At 39.7% G+C, this 11,257-nt stretch overlaps 1 protein-coding gene and 1 long non-coding RNA gene across 2 annotated transcripts; one reads left to right on the top strand and one right to left on the bottom strand.

Annotated features, from left to right (window-relative positions):
* Window positions 1-3,640: 3,640 nt before the first annotated feature.
* LOC118751778 lies at window positions 3,641-4,664 on the bottom strand. The gene is made up of 2 exons (XR_004994595.1): window positions 4,017-4,664; window positions 3,641-3,938 (listed from the first exon to the last, which is right to left on the bottom strand). It is a non-coding gene; the product is annotated as an uncharacterized LOC118751778 (long non-coding RNA).
* A 1,388-nt stretch (window positions 4,665-6,052) lies between these two features.
* Window positions 6,053-8,275, top strand: LOC118751779 (uncharacterized protein K02A2.6-like). Its single transcript, XM_036486594.1, has 2 exons — window positions 6,053-6,085; window positions 6,140-8,275. The coding sequence occupies exons 1-2, from the start codon at window positions 6,053-6,055 to the stop codon at window positions 8,273-8,275; spliced, it is 2,169 nt and encodes a 722-aa protein (XP_036342487.1).
* Window positions 8,276-11,257: the final 2,982 nt, after the last annotated feature.

Genomic DNA, 11,257 nt, shown 5'->3' with positions numbered 1-11,257 from the left:
AGAGCTGAGAGAGATCTATCAGTATATATATGTTTTGCATATTATATCGTTGGCTTAGTTCGAAAACGTGCCAAGTCCATTTTTTTTTTATTTTTCAATTTTTTTGTTGTCAATATTTTTCTAATCTGTAAATACAGTTTTATTCCTTAGTTCGTCTTGGTTTAGTACCAATAATCGGCCAATTTCAAAATAAAGCTGTTGCAGACTTATAGGCTCTTTTAGGACTTACGACATTTTCTCTTTAAGATTTTATTCTTTTAATGTGGACTTAGCACATTTTCTATCAACCTTTTTTTCCATTATTTTTTATTGTTAAAAGATTTAATTGTTTACTTTAAATATATTTTATTGTTTTAAAATGAATTATAACCTAATAAAATAACTATTTTAAGTCGTAAATTTATGTACCCTTTATAAAAGAAAATAATTAAAAGCAAGTAAAGAGGTAAAGTTTGGGCGAAACCGAACTTTATCTACCCGGCGCAGGTATCAAATACTGTCGTAAGCAGGGGCTTTTTCCCCGATTTCAAACGTTTTCGATAATATCCTGAGTTAAACTCAATGAAATAATTGAACCACGAGCGGTGTAACGCAGTCTTATTTATTGTTAAGAGAGTAAGAGATCTGAAATTTACCGTTAGATACACGGGAAGCGAATGTAATTTTGGTCCGATTTGAATAATTTTCAACGATTGCTTTTCCGTACCAGGTTTATTAAGTGCACAGAGTTTGGTAGAAATTGATAAATCGGTTACCGAGTTACAAATTTGTGGTCACAAGTGGGCGGCGCCATGCCCATTATCCAAAAATGTATCATAATCTAATTTTCTGCTGAGTGGTTATCGCGATCATCGATTTTAAGTGAATTAGATTTTCAACAGATTTCTTAGCTAGACCCTAAATAAGGCTCGTACCGAGTTTGGTGAATGGGCTACTGAGATGCAGCATTTCATAATAGGTGGACGGGTCACGCCCATTTTCCAAAAATTGCACAATAATATTTTTTTACAAAAATTCTACTTCACATACTAATTTTGAACAATTTGCATCCAATATTTACTGAAATACGTACTTTTTGCATCTTTAGAAAATACCTTTATATCGGAAATGGGCGTGGTTACATTCAGATTCGCCCATTTTTAATACCAACTTACCTTGGATAAAGGGCAACCTACATACCAAATTTCGTTGAGATATGTCGAGTTATCGTGTACACGGACAGACGTGTATATATATTATTTTGATTTTTTTTGGACTTAGCACATTTGCGTACCAATGCATAACAACAAGTAAAAAACGACATTACGGTAATTTTATTTTTTGGTAATGATGTATTTTCAGTTATGCAATCTTACTGCATCAAAATCTCAATTTACATAAAAAGTGGACTTAGCACGTTTACGAACTAAGCCAACGATATGTATATTACACAGCGAATACACAAAATCTCCTAAGGCATCATATTTATGTTAAAATTTTGAAGAGAGGTATACCAATCAGCGCTACCTTCTCTATTCATTTCGCCATGAAGCTCAAAGTTACAAATCCATTCAAACGCCCTATACGTATACACATTTTTTTCAGCTACTTTTCACTTAGTGTGGAACCGTCAAGGCGGGTTTACCGTTCGTGTCCGGTTCACCCAGCGTTGCCAAGTTGACGTTTTTAACGTCATTTGGATTTTTTTTATCATGTTTTTTATCACTATCGAATGCCGTGACCCCGAATTAAATTTCGATACGAGCGACGTTTGATATCGAATGCCTCGATTCGTGGACCGATTTGTTTTCACCACTTTTTTATCATATTACTAAGCAGATACAACCTTGTTGCGGTACCCGTATACCAATACCTCGCTTAGCGAACAGAAGTAACTTGAAGCGAGCAGAAAAATTATTAAATCGTAAATATATATTTTAAGAATTTCGGTGCCCACATATGTTCATATGTCCACCACAAGTGGTTTATTCCAGGGACCAAAAATAACTGTTATCTCGAATATAAAAATTAAAAACGTCCAAATTCTGAAATTTAACGAAAACGTAGTTTCATAACAGTTATCAGATGAAAAATATTTTTTATAACGCCGATAAGAGTTATGACCCAAGATTTATTTTTTACGTTGCTTGATAACAGTTATTGCCCAACGTTTATTTTTTACGTTGCTTGATAACAGTTATTGCCCAACTTTTATTTTTTACGTTGTCTGATAAACGTTGTAAGATGAGAATATTGACGAAAACGAAATGGAGAAGATAAAGATGATGAAAATAAAAGAAGGGGAGTGAAATAACTGTTATCAGACAACGTAAGAATAAACGTTGAGTAATAACTGCTATCGAGCAAAGTAAAAAATAAACGTTGAATAACTTTTATTGGCGACGGTAAACATATTTCTCCTGCGTAACAGTTACCAGGCAACGTAAAAAATAAACGTTGGGTTATAACTCTTATCGGCGAAATAAAAAGTATTTCTCATGTTATAACTGTTATGGAACATCGTTTTCGATAAAACTTATAACTGTTATGTCCCTGATTTATTCAAGAAATTTATTTTAAAGCTTTAATGCGTTGTTAAAAAATTAAATGTTTTCACATTAAATTTTAACGTTTGAAATAGGTTTGATTGAGGCCTTAAGCAAAAACTTTAAGGTCCAGTGCTACCCAGAAGATAATTTAGGTAGGCCTTCTTAAGTAAAGCCATTCTAAGATGCCTACCCAAGAAGGGCTGAAAACAGTGCTTCCTTCCATGCCTTCTAGAAGGGCTTATCCATTTACATTTTACGCGAATGCATACATTTATATTATTTAGCATTACAAATTAATTTCAATAAGCATTTTGAGTTGCAATAACACATCTTTGATATAAACCGCAAGCAAAAATACTTCAAAGATGTATGACTTTTATAAATTAAAGAAGCAACTTTAAAAGAACTCCCCAAAAGCCCTTCTGAAGTATGTCCTATAAAATCCCTTCTGGAAGGCCTTCCATGGGTAGCGAAAGAAGCCCTTCAATTTTTGCCACTCCATACAAAAAAGAAAGGAATGTAGAGTGGAAGGCCTCTTGACTCTCAGGAAGGCCTTTCAGAAGGGCTTTTAACTCCAGAAATTATCTACTGGGTATTTAAGCAACCGTAACTTTGTATTCACTCGTTTATTCTGTCATCTCTATTTACTTAAAATTAGTATTTAGATAATAAATATTGGGTCATATAAAAAGGCTCTGCGGATTTTTGCCACTATATGGTGTTGATTCCCATACATATGTACACCTGACAACAAATCAAATTTCCAGAAGATAATTCAGGTTCAATCAAGAAAGAGCGACCAGAATTGGTCAACAGAAAAGGAGTTGTTTCCATCATATTATTGCTAGGCCACTTTGATTACTCTGAACTAATTGACGGAACATGGTTGAGGAGCTTTCATGCATCTCCCGTATAGCCTACACCTTGCACCGTCGCACTTCCATTTGTTTCGGTGTCTGCAAACCTCTGATTATAAAAAAAAAACCAACCGATGAGCCGCTGAAAATCACTGGCCAAGTCTTTCGCCGATAAAACATAGAAATTCTACACCGATGGAATTATAAGGCTAACCGAAGAATGGCAATACTTTATAGATAATAATGACCAATATGTAAAATTGAGTTCCAATGAAGAAATTTTATTTCAAAAACTTTGTCAAAAATACGCGGAGACTTCTCATACGACCCAATAAAATGTTCACTTGTCTCATGCCAAAAGAAAGTGGTGGAGTACAGGCCGAGCGCATCGTCTTTTATATTACCTTATTAAAGTTGCCATTGTTTTTACCTATGTATTTTGCGATCGTTCCATTTTTCGTTACAATTTATTATTTATTATATTTTTTTGTATATAAAGAGCATGTGTGTTGTATGTGTATGTGTTTTGCCTTCGTTTATATTTTTTTTGAATCTGTTTCAATTAAATTTAAGCAATATTAAATGAAATTACAATTAATAAAAAAAAAGATAGGAAATACTAAAATTATACTTAGAAGTGGATGCCGTATTTGTAGTCCCTTGTTGATGTTTCTTCCCTTCCTTCACAACTCATCTTTACTTTTGGATGCACATTATGTTTTGCGATTTGTTATTGTTGTCATTAACATACATACATGTACAAATTGAAAATGGATAGTTTCTTTATATAGCGGTTTTACATGTTTTATATTGTGTCCTTCTGATGTTCCGTTCTCTAAAATCGTCTTCTTTTATATCACTACGTTCAATGTTTTCAACAACCGCTAAACAAATGATAACCGCCTTAAATTGCTTGATATTGTTGCAGTTTGGATATGAGGGGAATTGGGATCAGTAGGATTTTGATTTCAGTTGATTTTCTTGCTTTCATTTTCGCTTTTTGTTTCTCTTTTATTCAAATTTTCATTAACTTTATGTTCAAATCAAAAATGTATTTTTCTTTAATTTATATTTATATATGTATGTGTATTTAGCGATTAGCATTCTTAAGCTGATTGGATAACCAATCGAGACCTTCATATAGACCATCGCCGCTGGTTGCACACGTCGCCTGTATGTACCAATTACGGTTTCTGAGTGAGTGCAAACCGAGCTTGTCGGTGATTTCGGCTGCGTTCATTGCGTTTGGCAGATCCTAAAATAAAATATAAGTTTTTAGTATGCATTAGTAATCTTTACAAGTATTTAATGATTATGTATAACCACTTTAAATTGTCAATTTCATAAAATTTATTAGGTTGTAAGTATCCACAAAATTATGACAATCTCTCACGAAAGAGAAAGCTTGAACTAATTAGAACCCATTAGAGCAAAACGTTCCAAATATATCGGAAATTGTTTTATTAAAATTTGTGTATATCAAATATATTGTGTTTAGAGGTTTACATTTTTCAATACGGCGGATTACAAGCAGCCCGACAAACTTTATGCAGTAATGGGTTAATAACGCCTGTTTTTCCTATTATTGGGATTATATTTTTTCGGGTTCGTCATTGTATTTATTAACGTATTGTCTTAGTTTTCATAATCGTGTCCAGATTTGGCGATTCTGCGCCAATTTGGCGATTTTTTTTGATACTTGCGCGTAAAAATTTAGGAAATCGCCATTGGCGATTTTTCCTCTTCAAATAAATTTTTCCCAATCATAAAAATATAAAAAACTTAGTTTTCTACGATAATTTTACGGAAGAGGTTAATGAACTACGTGATAAACTTGACTTAAGAAGCACATTAAAAGACTGTCAAAAATGTTTAATCACCCTAATCGAAGAACTTTTGAAACGATTACCTAAAGGGTCAACACACCAAAACTGTGACACTTTGGGAAACTTATAACTCACCTAAAAAGGTTTCACTATTGTCACAGTCGGTAAACGAGGACAGTGTTAAACGAGCAGAGAACGAGGACACACGTACGAGAGCAAGGCGTACACTGAAATAAGATCTTTTACTTTACATAATTTAAACATTCATTATTCTATTTTATTGTTTCCATTCGACTAAACATATTTGTTAATTTCAATAAACTGGCATTTATTCGTTGTGAATCAACCACTTGGTGTTCTGGCCTTTACACCTCAGAAGTGAGATTGTTTCTCACAGCCTACAAAAGTCTGCATAAGAAGTTGCAGGAGAGACGGGAAGGAAAAACGGCCGTTGAATGTGAAACAAGGGGAAAGAGAATTCCAAGAAACGTTGCATCAACAAAGTAGAAGGTGAATCGCTCAAGTTGCAGAGAAGAACGAAGGAAAGGGTAAGTGCCGATAAACGTATAATATCGACACGGAGTTGCCACTAGTTCAAAGAAGAACAAAGCAAACAAAGTTGCGGCATACGCAAGTCGATACGGCAGTCGTTACTGAAGTTGTAGCAGGGAGGCAGTGCAAAGTTGTCAACACAAATAGATTGGTTGAAGAAAAGGAAAGAAGTAGAGAAGGGGCAGAAAGCAGAGCGAAGAAAAGAAGATTCGCGAAGCATTTTGAATCGAACGGACGTTTTCGAGGGAGAAAAAAAGAAGGTTGAACAGAGGTAAGAGGACAGGTCCTCATGGTTACGGAGTTTCAAGAGAAGATGAATAAAGTAAAGTTAAACTCACTTAAAGTGGAGCAATTAAATAAATTGTTGTAAAGCCAGAATATTCGCGCTGTCGGCAATAAGGCGCACAAACTGGCAAAGCTGGCTGAAATTTACGATGGAGACGAAGTCGACGTGGAAGAATTGGAAGTCGATGGTGAGGCAGCAAGTGCCCAACAACAGATAGAAGAACTACGTGGGGCTATTCTAGATTTAACGAGGACTGTGGGTGAACTAGTAACGTCCCGCAGAAATGTAGGTGCAGAGACAACAAGCGAAGTGCAACAACCGACCACATGTCTACCAACTCCAGCGAATGGAGACGGAGTGCCAACAATAACAGCAGGAACAACCCAAACGTTGCAGATTCGACCTAATAGCCGACGCGAAATTTATGCTCTCATGCCGGAGTACGATCCGTTGAAGAATAACTTAAGCAGTGAAGTGTTCATCGAAAAGGTAACACAGTTACGCCGGGCATACGAGTTGACAGAGCAAGAGACTCTAGTAGCAGCGCAATCTAAGCTAAAAGGTGTCGCCAAGGAATGGCTAGATTCGCAAGAGGTTTTCCAATCGTGGTTGGATTTTGTTCAAGCGTTTGAGCATGATTTCCCAGCATCAATAACGTCAGCACAGGTGCACCGCAATATGTCACAACGGAAACGACAATCGCGTGAAACATTTGAAGAATACTATTATGTGATGTTGAGTATGGGTCGACGTGGTAAGATGGACGAGGAGTCAATTAATGCATACATCATATCAGGCTTGAACGATGCAATGTTATCACGCACACTACTAGCCCTTAAGTTACCAACATGCAATGACTTACTCCGCTCACTGAAGGGTATGATCGTCGGTCCGACGCAGCCGAGGGTAAGCTCAAGTGACGAAAAGAATACCAGCGAGACAGGTTCAAGAGCGACGATGGATAGGCAGCCAATGAAGTGCTTCAACTGTAACCAATATGGGCATATCGCGGCAAAATGCCAACAACCGCAACGGAAGCCCAAATGCAGCAAGTGCAATAAGATGGGGCATGAAGCTCAAGCATGCCGAAGTGAAAGACCAACGGTCGCAAACATAGTGGAGGACTCCAAGCAAAAAACCAATGCAGCCAGTAAAGATGTTGTATTGAACGGCAAGACGTTTAGAGGGTTTATCGACACTGGTAGTGATGTTTCGCTTATCGCAGCATCAAAAGTTCCTGAAGAGGCGACACGGACATCTTCTATCAAGCAACTCGAAGGCTTTGGCGGGGCAGTCATAGCCAGCACAGCGGTCGTCGATGCAGAGTTAGTCGTCGATGGAGCTACGATATGGACCCCGTGTCATATCGTCCCAGATGAGGTTATGCATTATGATATAGTTATTGGTAGAGATGTACTATGCAAAGGAAATTGTAGATTAACCATCGAGTCAGGCGTAATGCAAGTGCATCAGCGAAGTGAAATACCTTTCATAATCAACGAAGATCTGGACGAAGCAGACAGTCAAGGGATGAGAACCATGCTACAGCAATACGGTAGTTGCTTCTCGGAGAGTTTGACTGAACTAGGACGATGTAAGACAACGCAGATGGAGATCCTCGTGACCACAGACCAACCGGTAATGGGAAGGCAATACCAGGTTCCGCTTTATCAACGTCCAGTACTAGCAAAGATTATCAGCGATCTACTGGATAATGGCATTATTAGACCAAGTTCATCACCACACGCGGCACCCGTTATTATCGTGAAGAAGTCCAACGGAGAAGATAGGATGTGTGTGGATTACCGTGCTCTCAACGCGGTAACGCTGAAGAAACACTTCCCTATGCCTATTGTTGAAGAACAACTAGCAAAACTGGTAGGAAACATGGTCTTCACTACGCTGGACATGACAGCAGGATACTACCAGATTCCGGTGAAGGAAGAAAGCAAGCCATACACAGCGTTCTTGACACCAGAGGGCTTATTTGAGCATAATGTGATGCCATTTGGCCTACGCAACGCTCCAATGGTGTTCCAAGAAATGATTACAAAGATGATAAGAGGTTTAAAGCATCGCGATAAGATTGTGAGCTATGTAGACGAAGTCATAATCGCAACGAAGACGGTGGAACAAAACATTCAGGTGGTGTCCGAGTTTTTTGCAAGCGGTCAAAGAATCCGGTCTTACATTACGGCCGTCGAAATGCAACTTTCTGGCAACTAGGATCCAGTTCTTGGGACATATCGTGAGTGCAGATGGTGTGCAGCCCGGGGAAGGGAAAACAAAAAGCATCAGAGACTTTCCACGACCACGATCAACGACCGAAGTAAGGCAGTTCCTGGGGTTAACCGGATACTTCCGGAAATTCGTCGAAGGCTACGGTCTCATAGCCAAGCCACTGGCCACATTGTTGAAGAAAAAACGCAAAGTTCGAGTGGTCGGAAGATCAAGAACAATCGTTCGCAAGATTAAAGGAAGTTTTAACTACGCAACCAGTTCTGGTCATGTTCGATCCAGCGAAGCAGCATGAGGTACACACCGATGCAAGTTCGGTGGGAATATCAGGAGTCTTGCTACAGCTCGAGAAGGAAGGTTGGAAGCCGGCGCAGTACTACAGTCGGCAGTGCAGCTCAGCCGAATCACGATATGCAAGCCATGAATTGGAGGTACTGGCAATTGTGGAGTCACTGGAAAGGTTCAGGGTCTACCTTCTGGGCACGACGTTTGTGTACGAACCGATTGTAACGCCGTAGTTACAACGAAGAAGGTCACGCCACTGCGACCACGAATAGCAAGATGGTGGCTACGCTTGCAGGAGTTTGATTTCTCATGCGAACACCGACCGGGTGTCAACATGCAGCACGTTGATGCCATGAGCAGACTACCAGTCGAATCACCAGTACAGCCGGATACAGTTGCAGACAAGGTTCTAGCTGTCAGTAAGGTCATGGAGCCCGAGGACTGGGTGACAACCATACAACGTAAAGACGAGAAAATCAGACGACTGTGTGCGATCCTTAATGGGGAAGAAGCTGTAGATAACGATGTGATGAAGCAGGTTAAAGCGGACTACGAGCTAAGGAATAAGCGACTCTTCCGGACGATTGATGGACAATACAAACTTGTTGTACCCCAAGGAGTCACATGGCGAGTGACAAAAGCAAGTCACGACGATGCAGGACACTTCGCGTTGGAGAAAACTCTAGAACGCTTGAGAACACACTTTTGGTTCCCAAGAATGCGCCGTTACGTGAAATCATACATCGGAGCCTGTGAGGAGTGCTGTCTAAATAAGGTGAAGGGAGGTAAAAAGGAGAGTCAATTACATGTGGCAAGCGTCTTGCCGATTCCATTCAGGCATATTTACATCGACCATGTGGGTCCGTTTCCCAGAAGTAAAACTGGAAATGTTTACATCCTGGTTATGGTTTGCGGGTTTAGTAAGTATGTGATGCTGAAAGCAGCCAGGAACACCAAGAGTCAGCCCGTCATCAAAGCGATGGAAGAGATGATGTCGATCTTCGGACAACCCTTGCGCGTCACGTCAGACCGTGGCACGGCTTTCACCTCAAAGCAATTCGAGGCATTTATGGAGCGACGAGGTATTCAGCACGTGAAGACAGCGGTACGAACTCCGAGAGCTAACGGGCAAGCGGAACGCGTTGTTAAGACTGTAACGAACGCCTTAAGATGCATGGTGGAAGATAATAAACGATGGGACGAATGTCTGACAACAATCCAATGGAGCCTAAACTCACAAAAGAACGAGGTAACTAAATACACGCCTAATGAGCTGATATTCTTCTTCAATCCCAGAGATGTCACGTACAACCGAATGGTCCAAGCCATCCAGGATGAACCTGTTAACGTATTCGATATGGAGGAGAAGCAAACCGATGCAGCATCTAACATCCAAACCGAACGGAATAAGTGGAAAGAACGCTACGATAAACGGCATCAGACGCCGCGTAAGTACGAGGTTGGAGATTTGGTTGTGGTGGATTACGTTCCAAGCGCCACGGGTGAATCTCACAAGCTGGATCCTGTGTACAAGGGTCCATACCAGGTGACCAAAGTACTGAACTACGACAGGTATATCATCGAGGACTTGCCCGATACCACGGTGACACAGCGTCGCTATTGTAATGTCTTGTCAGTGGATCACCTGAAGCCATGGTGTGCCACTAGCCCTGAGATGGACATCGAAGATGATGAAAGTGACTCGTCCTGGAACGACGAGATGTCAGGAGAGGCCGAGCTGTCACAGTCGGTAAACGAGGACAGTGTTAAACGAGCAGCGAACGAGGACACACGTACGAGAGCAAGGCGTACACTGAAATAAGATCTTTTACTTTACATAATTTAAACATTCATTATTCTATTTTATTGTTTCCATTCGACTAAACATATTTGTTAATTTCAATAAACTGGCATTTATTCGTTGTGAATCAACCACTTGGTGTTCTGGCCTTTACACTATTTTGAAACTCAAATGCCACGAGTAGACCATGACCTTAGTTTCACGAAGGAGAAATTTCATTTGAATTTCTAGTTAAGTTAAAAATGGCAATCGAGTTAGAAACGAGACAAATTATTTTGCACGAGTTTATAAATAATCCGGCCTTAAGTGCGCGTAAAATTGCTAAAAATCTAAAATTGCACCATTCGACAGATTGCAGGGTTTCGAATCTGTACAAGGAAGGTCTGGCAGTTACCAGAAAACCTGGAAGCGGGGGTTTTAAAGCTCAAACAGCTCCAGATCGAGACGCAAAGCAGAACGTTAAAGCTAAATCCCGCAGCCGGAAATTGTATGAATCCCAAATTACAAAATACAAATGCATTGTTATGGACGACGAAACCTACTGCTTTCAAAATTTCAAATATATTGCTGGTCAAGATGTTTATACTGCTGCAAGTCGTCAAGATGCCCTTGAAAGCTGTAAGCTGAAAACGAAGTCCAAATTTCCAAACAAATACATGGTTTGGCAAGGTATTTGTTCCGGTGGCCGTAAGAGCAGCCCTTATTTCACACCCGGGACAATGAACGCTCAAGTTTATCGGAATGAGTGCCTCAAAAAGCGTCTTTTGCCATTTATCAACAGACATGGTACTAGACCACTGTTCTGGCCGGACCTGGCAAGCTGCCACTATGCCAAGGACACATTGCAGTGGTATAATGCAAACAACATCAATTTTATACCTCGC

This window comes from Rhagoletis pomonella, unplaced genomic scaffold (assembly GCF_013731165.1).
Source record: "Rhagoletis pomonella isolate Grant_MI unplaced genomic scaffold, Rhpom_1.0 Rhpom_scaffold_00990, whole genome shotgun sequence".
Taxonomy (NCBI): domain Eukaryota; kingdom Metazoa; phylum Arthropoda; class Insecta; order Diptera; family Tephritidae; genus Rhagoletis; species Rhagoletis pomonella.
The sequence above is the reverse complement of the archived record's forward strand: the minus strand, read 5'-3'. Positions and strand labels throughout refer to the sequence as shown.

Bases quoted from the DNA above. Each gene is read 5' to 3' on its own strand.
- LOC118751779 (XM_036486594.1), top strand. From the start codon at position 6,053: ATGGTTACGGAGTTTCAAGAGAAGATGAATAAA. The intron at 6,086-6,139 runs GTAAAGTTAAAC...TTGTAAAGCCAG, and splicing joins TTCAAGAGAAGATGAATAAA to AATATTCGCGCTGTCGGCAA.